The sequence below is a fragment of the Bactrocera neohumeralis genome, chromosome 3 (assembly GCF_024586455.1).
Source record: "Bactrocera neohumeralis isolate Rockhampton chromosome 3, APGP_CSIRO_Bneo_wtdbg2-racon-allhic-juicebox.fasta_v2, whole genome shotgun sequence".
Lineage (NCBI taxonomy): Eukaryota > Metazoa > Arthropoda > Insecta > Diptera > Tephritidae > Bactrocera > Bactrocera neohumeralis.
This window is the reverse complement of record NC_065920.1, coordinates 9,555,370-9,567,924: the sequence shown is the minus strand read 5'-3', so window position 1 is coordinate 9,567,924 and position 12,555 is coordinate 9,555,370. Positions and strand designations below refer to the sequence as shown.

At 29.8% G+C, this 12,555-nt stretch overlaps 1 protein-coding gene across 2 annotated transcripts in view; it reads right to left on the bottom strand.

Moving 5' to 3' along the window:
* Window positions 1-3,681: 3,681 nt before the first annotated feature.
* Window positions 3,682-12,555, bottom strand: part of LOC126754009 (piezo-type mechanosensitive ion channel component) — a 92,453-nt gene continuing 83,579 nt past the window's right edge. For both annotated transcript variants that reach the window (XM_050465837.1, XM_050465838.1), the window contains 8 exons: window positions 10,599-10,937; window positions 10,392-10,536; window positions 8,902-9,281; window positions 8,085-8,838; window positions 7,968-8,022; window positions 7,622-7,820; window positions 5,855-5,996; window positions 3,682-5,692 (listed from right to left, as the gene is read on the bottom strand). In XM_050465837.1, coding sequence (XP_050321794.1) covers window positions 5,522-5,692; window positions 5,855-5,996; window positions 7,622-7,820; window positions 7,968-8,022; window positions 8,085-8,838; window positions 8,902-9,281; window positions 10,392-10,536; window positions 10,599-10,937 — 2,185 coding nt within the window. In that variant the 3' untranslated portion in view covers window positions 3,682-5,521. The remainder of the gene's footprint in view (window positions 5,693-5,854; window positions 5,997-7,621; window positions 7,821-7,967; window positions 8,023-8,084; window positions 8,839-8,901; window positions 9,282-10,391; window positions 10,537-10,598; window positions 10,938-12,555) is intronic.

The window sequence follows — 12,555 nt, the reverse complement described above, 5'->3', positions numbered from 1 at the left end:
TTCCACTACACTGAGTAGTATGTATGTATTTGTGTATGTATGTAAGTTGTTAGTTAGTAAGTATTGTTGTTACATACACATTTACGCAATAAATTCTGATTAGTACACGTAAATATCGCTTGAAAGTAGGTACATTACTTGTGTTTTCACTTTACTAGTTCTTTTACTTTGCATCTAGGTTGGTTATATTTGTTTTTCAGTATTGAGTGTTTTTGTATTTAGTATAAAAATTTAAATTACACCGCAACTTATAATAAATTTAGTTTATGCTAATTTTTATTTTATTTTATTTTTTGTTAGTTTTCTTTTTTTCTATTATTTTTTCGCTTTTATAATTATTTTTTTTTTGTAGTGTGTATAAAAAATGTTTTTTTTTGTTTTACTGTATATAAAATAGTTTAAGCGAAACGTATTTATGCATACATAGAAGTGCGGTTATGAATGTTTGTATGTATGCGTAGCTTTGCTTGCCTGGTTGATATATCTAAATTTCAGCTTACTAAATAATTATGCGTAAATAAGTTTGATATAAATATGCGCATAGCTTTATGTATGTTTGTACATATGTGTGTACATATATACTTATTTTTATAAACTATTCAAGACATATGCATATAAAGCACAATAGGCATATAATAGTATATATAACTAAATACATATGTATGTATTGGATGATATTACGAGTTTCAAAGGTGTTTACAAAAATATATGTATGTACAAATATGTGTATACGCCTATTTCATTCTTTTTACGAATTTTCGAAGGTCAAAGCAACAAATACTATGTATATAAGGAGAAACTGATATGAGTTTAAAGAAAATGGAGAAATTTTGAATTTGAATAAAAAAGAAAAAAATGCTTATACGCTCTTAGCAGACACAAACAAATTATAATTAGATAATTAATTGAATTTTTTATTTATTTTTTTTATTTAAAAAAAAAAGTTTAAAAATTTTGTATATGGAGATTTCAAAATATTTTAAGGATTTTTAGAGATTTTATAATATTTTTACGAGCTTCAATTAAGTTGACCTACCATAAAATTTATTTTCAAATATTTTTTTTTTCAAGCAAACGTTTAAAATAAATGACATCGCATTAAGCACACATGTACATACAGTTTTATATATAATATTATCAACGCGCCTAGACTCCGCTAATTTAGTGCAATTTGGCAAACTTACTAAGTACCTATAATTAAGCTACGAAAATCACATGGAAATTTCTGCAAAGTCAAACTTTTTATTATTCTAGCAAAGTTTTCACCAAATTCTATCAATTATTCAAAAAACACGCTTTAGCATAAATTTAAGGCAAATATTCGAGCATTAACATTAAGTTAGTGTTATTATTGTAATTTCGTAATTATAGTATGCAAAAGCCTATTATTATTATTATCTTGCTAAAATTTATTATAACAAACTTTGAAAAAATTTAAAATTAATATTAGAAATACATAAATTTAAAATATTAATTTTATTAATTAATAATGCTAATTAGCAAACTGGTATTTTAAACATTGACCATGTCAGCGTTTTTCAATTCCAATTGTTTTCTAATTTATAGGTTTCGCAAAAATTAATAGTTAAAATTTTTTGCGGTTTTCGAAATTTGTTGCGTTTTTCAAAAATGTTTGCGTTAAATTCACTCGACTTACTTTTGTTTACTCTTTTATAAATAATATTTTATTTACTGACGAAAAATTAAGCATCAGCTGATCTTTTACATTTTTAAGTATGACAAAAATGTTAAGCTAGTTGGACAAATTTGAGATTTTTTGTAAAAAAATAATAGCAATAAATATATTAAAATATAATTATAAATAAAAATAAATAATTAATTAAAAAAAGCATTAAAAATAATAATAAGTAATTATATTAAATTGCAAAAAAATTTTAAGAAATGAATATAAAAAAGGTTAATAAACGTATTACTCAATACTTCTAAATATTGAAGATTTGAATGTTTAAAGAAAATAAGTTAAAAGAAAAATAAGTTTAAAGAAAATAAGTTAAAAAAATAAGTGGAGACTATAAAAACTTCTAAATATTGTCATTTATTAGGGTAATAAAAAAATATAATAAATCACTAAGGTACAAAGAAGTCAAAAATTAAGATATTAAATAAAAAATATAATCAAAAGAAACAAAAAACAAATTAATTAAAGAAAATTATTTTTTTTTATATAATAATTAAAAACAAAGGAACAAAACTTTTTTTGCTATCAATTTATATACGATTTTTTTGTTAATATTTTATATTTTCTGTTAATTATTTGATATATAATTTTATAAAATTTAATTTATTCATTTTTTTATTTTTCTTATTTCTTTAATTTTTGGATTTTATGATTAAATTATATTAGAATATGATTGGTTTTTAAAATTAAAAGAAAACATATTCTGTTTATTGTCTTATTTTCTTAATTTTTAATCTTCATAAAAACCAAAAATTAAAAAAAAAAAAAAACAGAAAAGCATAACTTAAATTTTATAAAATTAAAATAATAAACAAAAAATTTAAATAAAAAAAGCAAAAAAATATAAGATAGATTTAAAAAATAAATTTTATTTTGTTTATTATTTTATTTCTAAATTTTTAATTTTTTATATAAAAATAAAAAGTTTAAATTTTTTTAAGTAATTTTTTTGTTTCTTTTGATTATATTTTTTGTATTTATTTATTTTTTAATTTTAAACTTCTTTTAGTTTGTCTTAGTAATTTTTATATTTTTTTGTAAAACAAATTAAAAAATTTAAATTAAAATTTATAAATATTGTCATTTACTACTTCACTAAATACAAAAAAAAAAAAAAATATTAAAAAAAATAAAAATTAAAAAACATAAAAAAATTAAAATAAAAAAACGATTTTTTTATGCTTCACAAAGAAAATTTTTTTTTTTGAATTGTTTTAACTACCCACAATTTAAATTTTTGCTGTATGTAACTTGATCAATGTATTTTATATAAAAAAGAGGGTATGAATAAAAATATACACATTGTGAAAATATATATTAAGAAAAGAAAATAGAAAAAAAATTTACTAAAAATAAAATAAATAAATTCAGTATATGATTAAAAGATTTATGTACTATAGAAATCTATAAATATAAAAATAATTGTATTCAAAAGAGGTTAATAAAAAAACCTCAACCCAAAAAAATTTTTTTTGTTGACGTTAAGATATAAAAATCTTTTGTGTTTAGTGGTGAATCTTACTTAAGAGTTTTTAAAGTTAGCAAAAATAATTTGCATTTACACGCGGCGCACAAGTTGTTCTTAATTAACGAAAACAAAATGTTTTTTATTGTATTATTGTATAAATTACAAAAAAAGAATATAAAAAAATTAACAAAAAAACAATAATTCCAAAAAAATCTAAAAAAACAATAAAATTTAAAAACAAAAATATATGTACATACATATACATATATATATAAAACAATTATCTTATGTAGATGGCCATGTCATTTGTTGTTGCAGTTGGCGAAACAAAATGGTTTTCATTATTTTAAATTCGAAAAATTCGAAACAAAAAATTAAAAAAGACAATAAAAATAAAAATAAATATGTTTTTGCAATAAGTTTAAGTTTAAAAACAATAAAAACCAAAATAATAAAAAATTTTATTTATAAAAAATATGAAAAATATTAATAAAATAAAAAAATAAATCATTCATAAATTACACAAAATTGCCAGTGCATGCGTGTGAACGCAATTTTCTGTGCCTGTTTTTATTTAAAATTAAAAAATAAATTTTTGTTTTAGTTTTTATTCTGAATAATTTTTTTCTTAACACTAATCAATTCGTTTAGTTATTACTGTACTGTTGTTGTTGTTGTTTCATTTTGCTTTTATTTTCGTATTTCTATTAAGCATTTAGAAAACTAAAAACATAAATTCAGTATAAAATGCTAAAGATCCCTGAATATGACTTCTTAATATTATGTTTTTGTTGTTGTTGTTTCATTAATAATAGTTTTAAGTTAAATTGTTATAGGTTACTTTTGGTTCTTGCTTCGTTACTATTGTGTTTTTTACTATTGTTGTAGCTTATACACAGTTATACTACGCACGTTGTACGTCTAGTTAAGCAGTATATTCGCTTTATTTCGAATTGTTATTGTTGTTTCTATTTTTGTTTTATTTATTTATTTGTTTCATTTGTTCGATTTTATTATTGCGAAACGGTAAACGCTATTCTAAATACAAACATCAAAATTAATATGTTTCTGTTGCTTTTCGCTTACAATTACAAAATATGCCCCCGCCTACCCACCCGCTTCTTTCTAATCCAGCAGAGCTTTTTCATTACTTAGCTTATTATCCAGTTTTTGTTTTCGTTTTTGGTTTTTGTAATAAAAAATAGTTTACAACATTAATTAACGGCAGTTCTTTTGGGGTATTTTCATGTATGCATGTGTGTGCGTGTGTGCGTATATTGGGGTCTGAGTTTATGAATGCAACTGTAGGTAATGCTTAACCACAAGAATCAAAAAACAAAAAAAAACATGAACTCGAAAACGCTTTTGTATAATGTTTCCCAAAATTAAAAAAAAAAAATTAGAAATAATTTTTTTATTTTTAATTATTATTATTTTTTATATACAAAAATTATAAGTTAATAGCAGCAATTATATGACTAACATTTTTAATAATTTTAAGAATTCTCAATAAAGATTTTAGAACGGAGCTCAGCATTATTCTCTGGTTTATGCTTAAATATAGACATAAGGGGTTACAATATTCATGATTGAAAAATTAACTAAAAATTTATTTAAATATTAATAAAAAAAAATAATTTTAAATTTAAATTAAATCAATTATTAATTTAAAATTATATTTTTAAACTTCCTTAACCCTCTAAAGCACACTACGGTACTTAAAGACCACTTAAATATAGAAAAGCCGCCACTTACAGCGAAAATTTACTTAAACACATAAGCAATAAACTAATTTTGAAGAATGTACTAATATTAGAATTTCAATTCTTTGAGAGTTTTTCAAAAGTGCTGTGTTTGCTAAAGGGTTAATAGCTAGAATAAATGACAATAATTCAATTTCCAATCAAAATTTTTGTTTTTGAACTCAAGAATCTCAACTTAAGACTTTTTACTGGGCTTCCGCTAACAATTCATATAATTAATGTTAGTCAAATACCATTTTATATAACCCCAAAACTAATTAGGGTATTTTTATAAAAAAAATGTTGGCTCAAAAATTAACTAAATTCTTTGCAATTTTCTTTTTGGGAAACACTATAATCATGTAAAGATAAAAATCTTTATAAAAACGCACTAGCTGTGCCAACAAACAGTTCGATATGCTATTAACGGGGAAAAAAGTGTTTGAATATGCTTAAAAAACGACAAAATTGTTATCTTTTGATTGTGTAGCGAAATGTGGAATTAAGTATTGTAATACTTATGCATATGTACGTATGTAAATGGTGTGTAAAATATTTTCGAGTTTTGTTTGTTAAGTGAGAAAATCAGTGCGTTTAACATTTGTCTACATTTTATCTAGGCGCACGTCCACTGGCGCGACTGCGCATCGACTCCGAGTCGGTTTCATCGTCGGCCTCCTCTTTCGGGCGCGTCCACTTTATCATCGTCTCCGGCGAGCGATATAGGAAGATTAATTTGGCGAATAGATCCTCTTCAAGCGCAAATTCAAGCGCTTCTCTCACCTTTTGGGGGGAGGTAAATAAAAGGTTTTTGTTTGTTGTTAAATATTCGAGGGTTAATTGCATTTTTATACTTATACATAGTTATATTGTATATATGTACATAAACATATGTATATATTTAGATGTATGTATACAGGTATATGAACTTATTTTAAGACTTACCAAATAGATATCAAGGCACAATTGTAACACTCTATCCACATAAGGCATATCTTCGAACATAATTTTGCGATTTTGCCCACCGATGAAGGATTTGAAGAAGCGTGAAGCAACAATCACAAACGTTGTGTACACGCCGAGAATGCTGTGGAGAGGAAGAATAAAATAAAAAAAATTTCAAATATATACATATATTAAATGTATGTATATACATAAAGTCAGCTAGCTTTTTGTGACTATAAGGCTTTTTATGACTGTTGCGCTGCAAGTCTGAATATTCGACAATAAAGAGAATAATCCTCAACGTCACTCAAATTACTATTTTAATTTATTGTATGGTTTTACATTCTACCCAACAAGTTTTTTAGTAACCTGAAGGCTGATATCTTTCAATTAAATGCAAATAATTCACAACGCTTGAGTTCGAGCCTATTAGAAGTGGTCACCCTTATCCAACACTATTATGTTATAGTTGGTGCTGCATCTGTAAAATGTTGGACGACAGGAATACAACAACAATAATATCATATGTTCCCAACATTATTTTATGTCTCTAAAACAGCAACAGTGGTAAAAGGTTTTTCAATAGGGACGCCACAAAAGTAGGCCGATAGGGAAAGCAAACGACGGCATATTTTTTCACGCTCTTTTGACATTTTTCTTCAATAAGGTATGCCTTTCATCATGGAAATACGATACGATCCAACAACGATCGATATTATTAAAATTTACTACTGAAATTCGGAGTCAGTGACCTACGTCCAATTTATGGTCGTCATAATCATCCTGTCAGATCAACAATTGAGCGTCTAGTGGAAAAATTTGAATCCACAGGCACATTACAAACACAAAATGTTCCCGTGCCAGTGAGACTAAGCGTATACATACAGCGAATGTCACATTCGAATTATTGAAAACCAAGTTTGGTGAATGGCCCAGTCAATTTGCCGCCTTGATCGTGCGATTTGTCTATGGTCTATGCCAATAAGCCAGCGACAATTGATGATCTTTGCACGAATATACGTGAAATTGCAGCAGTATCGGGCGATTTATGCTAGAAAACCGTCGAAAATTGTGTTCAGCTTCCATACGTAATAGCATCGAGTGTACTTTCGCAAGAAAAACTTAAAACTTACTAAACTTAAAGTGAGGAGTGAGTGTTTTGGGGGCTCATTTTAATTTTTTGATGTTATGTAAAGTCGGGTATTCGAGACTTTTCATAATAGAAATATGCAAAGAGATTTTTAAAAATACAAATATACCCTAGATAATTACATATATTCAAAAAACTTACAGTTATATATCTTCCAGAAAGTCAAATATATTAAAAAATATATATTTAAGGTATTTCAAAACAAATTTTCAAATTTGTAAATATCTTCGAAATTAGGTTACCAAAAAAATATAGTCAGCTACTTGAAATATCGATCACACATACGCCTTTTTGTCCTATAGAAGCTGCTCATTTGTGGGAACCGCCGTAATCGGACCACTATAGCATAACTGCTATACAAACGACCCGATTCTAGTGTTTGTATGGAAAACTTTTTTTATTTTACAAGATATTTTCACGAAATATGACATGGATTATTCTCTAAGGCAACGCAACGAGCAAATTTGAAGATTGGACTATTATAGGTTATAGCTGCCATGCAAACTGAACTTTTTTTAGCCATTCAACCTCCAAATCAGATTTTTTTTAATTGTGAAGGGTATTATAGCTTCGGTTGAACCGAAGTTAACGTTTTTCTTTTTTTTTTATTTACTTACCCGCCTTTCGTTATAAAACTGAATGTAGACGGGAACTTCTTGTCATTGAATGTATATATAACGATGCCAGAATTGCATTTATCCAAAGGCAATTTTTTCAATATATCCTCGTGGAATTTATCTTCGCAAAAGTCCGCGATCTCCCACCAGATGCGCGCCGAAGAACTTGTGCGCATGCGTAGTAGTAGCGGGCGATATGCTGCAATTTCGACAAAGAAAATAGCGAAAGTTGAAAAATAAATATTGAGAAAATTTGATAAATTTGATAATTAGAGCTAACAGTAACTTGCAATTCAATATAGTATTAGATAAATATCTCATCTATGTTTACTATTTTTGCACTCACTTTGTCCAACTGGCATTAGTTGATGCACGATGCTAACATCACCAGAATTTAAGATCTGTAATTATGAAAATTTAATAATACCCTTCATCTCTGCACATTTTCACAGCAAAAAATTACCTTCACAAACTTCGGCACCAAATCGGGAAGCGGCACCACTTTCGAGGTGCCATTTGTCTCCAACATATTGATCAGATCCTCACGCCAAGCAAATGTTTCGTTCATCTGGAAGATGATCTCATCGGAAACAGTGCCCATCAAGCTCTTATCGGGCGGTATGCGTGTAATCGAGTAGGCAAAGCTAGCGACAATTGTGCCATTCTGCTTCAACTCCTCCAGCAAACGCATACGATCCGGCGGTGAGATATTCCACAGCGATGGCGAATTACCGGGTAGCTTAATAGCCGCAATATCAGTTGCATCATAGCTGCTAAGGAATGTTATCGCCGCACGATCTTTGTCATAGGCACCTTTCATGTCACTGTACATAGCCTCGTCGAAGGCGATAATATTATCGCGTGTATTCGTTTGATAGATCGGCGCATACGAGCCGATACGTATGGAAATGCTCACCTGCAGTGGTGTATTCGACTGACCCACTGCATTGCCGAGCGCAAAGATACACAGGGGACCCCAGAGCGCAATCACAATGGCGATTATGAAGAGGCCACCCATAATTAGTTTTGTTAAGATCGGTTTCTTCGTCGCGCGTATGGCAGGGAAATCAGTTTCCATTTGCCGACTGCACTTAATGAAATATATATCCGCAAATATGTCCTCCATTTTCAGCCAATCGAAGAGCGTCATTGTGCTGTCCGTGCAGACCCAGTCGAGTATTGTGCGCAGCTCGTATAAGAACGGTATCGCCATATAACTGTAATTAATTGAATATGCTTGTAATGAAGCTGTAGGCATATATAATGGAATGTAGACTTACACTTTGAAGGATAACATGTTTATTAGCGAGAAACTCTTGGTTAGGAAGTTGCCCAAGATACGTTTCGGATAACCGCATTTGATTTGATATGAAGATAACAGTATGTAGAAGCATTTGATGATGTAGAAAATGATCGGTGGCGCAAGCGAGTAGAAGCTGCGTTCCGTTACCGCGGGCACAATGAAGAACATCCAAATGTGTATGCCAATGACGGAGAGGAAATGGAATATGATTTTGTGCAAGAGCGCTTTACGCAAGTACAAGGCGCGATCGATGACGATCAACATGAATTGCACCAACAACATGATTAGGAAGGGTATCGGCACTTTATTCTCCTCCAAATAGGTTTGTACGCCGCCAGCGCTGTCTGATTGTTGAGACTGTGAGAGGATAAGAATAGAAGGTAAAGGTTATTTAATAATATGTTAATAAACTAAAATAATTATTTATTTTTTATATACACTGACGGTCAAATAAATAAAGAAAAAAATTTTCGACCACTATTTCTTATTGTTAAAGTGACAGCAAACATTCCGGAAATAATTTTGAAGAATACTGCCGAGATAAAAATGGTGGGATAAAAATACGACTCGGTTCCGTTTACATAAACACGACTGTTGTGGGAACGGCTCGATCACTGGCATTATTTGTTGGTTTCAACTAATTTTTTGGAGCTTAAGATGCTACTAAGCGATCCGGGTACCTTACCGAACGAATGCCAATTAAAATGTTGTGATAACGATAGATCGGTCGAACTTTACTAAGCCGCTATAGTCAATGTAGGGCAAGTATACTCCGGTGTTAGGCTGGAAGTGGTGGACAAACAGGACATCCCGTCCAGGTCTTTGGAAAGGATCTGAATCACGGCTACAACAATGCAGCCGAACCAGATAATAGAGTCTGTAAACCGAACATGTCTATGGAGGGGTAGAAATAGGTTAAGGCCTTCGAGGATCCCGTAGTAAAGTCTTGCGTGCAGACTAAAAGGGCCACAATGTCAGAACCATAACCTTAAAGTCTGACACTGATGCTGCAAACCATCTAGCACCGGAACCGATATGGGCGAAGTGAGTGTTCTTCGGGGTCTGACCTTGCAGATAGACTCTCGAAACTTTACACTGAGAGAGAGCTCTTGAGCGACGTCAGGAAGATGCAGATAAAAAAATCTACAAATTAATCTCCACTGTGGCAAACTTAGTATATCTTGTTCAGGGTATAAATACATTGTATTTTATAGTACATCGAAAACCGGATTATTTCAACTCTTGAGCTTTGCTTAAGTTTTGCCTATATTGTTACTATTAATGGGATCGAGTCTGTGTAACCGGAACGGAGCCGGATATTTATCCGACCAAGGATAAAAGTTCGGATCCGTTCCGGTTGCCGTACAACCCAACATGTCGTCATTGTCTATATCGTTACTATTTATATGAACATCAGTGTATATATTAACTACAGTTTATATATTCTTAAATGCAATTATAACTTACCCCAAAAGCTGTAAAGCCAAAGAGCAGCACGAAGAAATTGATAAAATCGCATAGGAACATTAATGCATACACATCGGCTGGCAGTCGCGATTTTGAGAGTAAATTCGAGAAGAATTTCCGCACAGATGATAGGTATTTGGCGCGTCTAAAAGTAAAAGAGAATTAATTGTTTTCAAAAAACATGAATTATTTGTTATTGTTACGCACTTTAGGTGTTTCAGTCGACGCTGATAAGTATTCGAACTCACAACACTGCTCCTATCGCTTCTAGCATCCACTTCATCTGCGTCAGTTGCCTTGACAATTTGCTTGTTATTCTCTGTATCGGCACCACCTTCTTTTCTATTGTCATTGCCGTTCTCTTTCTTTTCATTGCCACCATTTTCCTCATTATTCTCGCTGCGTCTTTCTTTTTTACTACGTCGTCGGACGCCATCGGCGGAGCCAGGCGTGTTATTACTGCCAGCTTCTCCTTCCAGATACTCTATCGTGTTTACTCTGCTAACAGTAGACTGTAACTCGTCCGTATTCTCGGGCTGCTCTCTCCTAGGAAAGTATAGTTGGGTGCAAGGAGTTGGAAACAAATGCAAAAAGAGTAAGAAAAATATTATTACATTGAAAAATTTATGTAAACAGGTGTGTAAAAATGGTAAGGTGAGTAATGATTATTTTTTTGAGAATGCTGTACTAATTATTTTTTCTAAAATTCCATTTATAGTACAAAAATAGAAATGCTTTTATAATAATACTCAAAATTAAATAAATTCTCCACTGGTTTATAGGTTTTGGTTAGGTTAGTTCCAGCTGTTTGCCAGTCCGGAATCACACTTAGAAAGAGAAACATGTTTTTATATCAAAGTTCGCGAAACGAAAGAAGCCTATAAATGTGGTCAAAAGAGAGGTTTTAAGAAAACTATACTTATCTATGTCTCTGGTTGATTTCAAAATATTTTTTTGCGATTTTTGAAGATTGTTTAGTATATGTTTTTAAACTTTTTTCATATTCTATCAAACTTGTTAAACTTGACTTATCTGTTGCTATTCTCTTACAATAAATTATAATTTATACGTAGGTTGCCTTTTGTATTTCGATATTTGGCAACACTAGTGTGGCAATCTGGAAACTCACAATTTTATTGTAAATTTTGATATTTTTTATGGTAGGCATACTCAGAACGTTTTGACATATAAGCGCTATTTCTGTTGTTTACAGTAACTTAAAATATTCATCTCGGACAAAAAATTAAATTAAATTGTGAATAAACTAAAAAAACTTGTGCGCTCGAAACTCGCTAGGCTAAGTGCGCCGCCTTCAAACGCGTTTTTCTCGAAACTGTGTTTTTGAAGTCGGTTGGCAAGATTTCTCGAGAACTACTTAATCGATCTTCATGAAATTTTACATACATATGTCTTTGAAATACAATTTTTAAAGACTTGGACGAAGGATTTTTTCGATTACAATTATTAAAAAAAAATGTCGCGAAATTTTCACAGAAAATTAATTTTTTTTTTGTAAATTTCAGTTTCGTTCCTTCATTCAAGTTCTAAGTTAAGGTTTTTATTAAAACACGTATTTTTTACTTTAGGTGATAATGTAAGGAGTTATCCTGCCAACGTGGGCGTATCTTTTTTCCGAAGGATCACCGGAAATGGCGTCAAAATGGCCGAGCTCAAAATATTTTTTTTCCAAAAATTTCAGAATTTAACAAAATAGTGTATGTTTAAAACAATAAACAATTTTAATAAAATATTTAATTTTTTATTTGAGAAAAATTTTTTTGAAAAAAGGCTGTTTTTTACCCGGAGAAACCCATGTAACCCCATAATGTGGAGTATTTTGAAAAAAAGTGAAACGATTTTCAATGATAATTTTTTTTTTCTCTAATCACGAAATATAAAAGGCCACCTAGGTATTAAAATTTTGTTTTCTGTTTCGTTTGCTGTGTTTGTGGCACCAAAGTGTTTTAGTACTAAAACAAAATACCTTCTGCTAAGTTGCACGGCATTATCCGCTTGAATTAGTTCATAGTCTTTTTGCGAAATTATAACGCTCACTGGATACACATGCATATATACAATATATATATATAAATTAAAATATAAATGTAATTTTCAATTCATGCGAAATGGATTTGGATTTAATTTTGAAAAAGTCCATGAAATT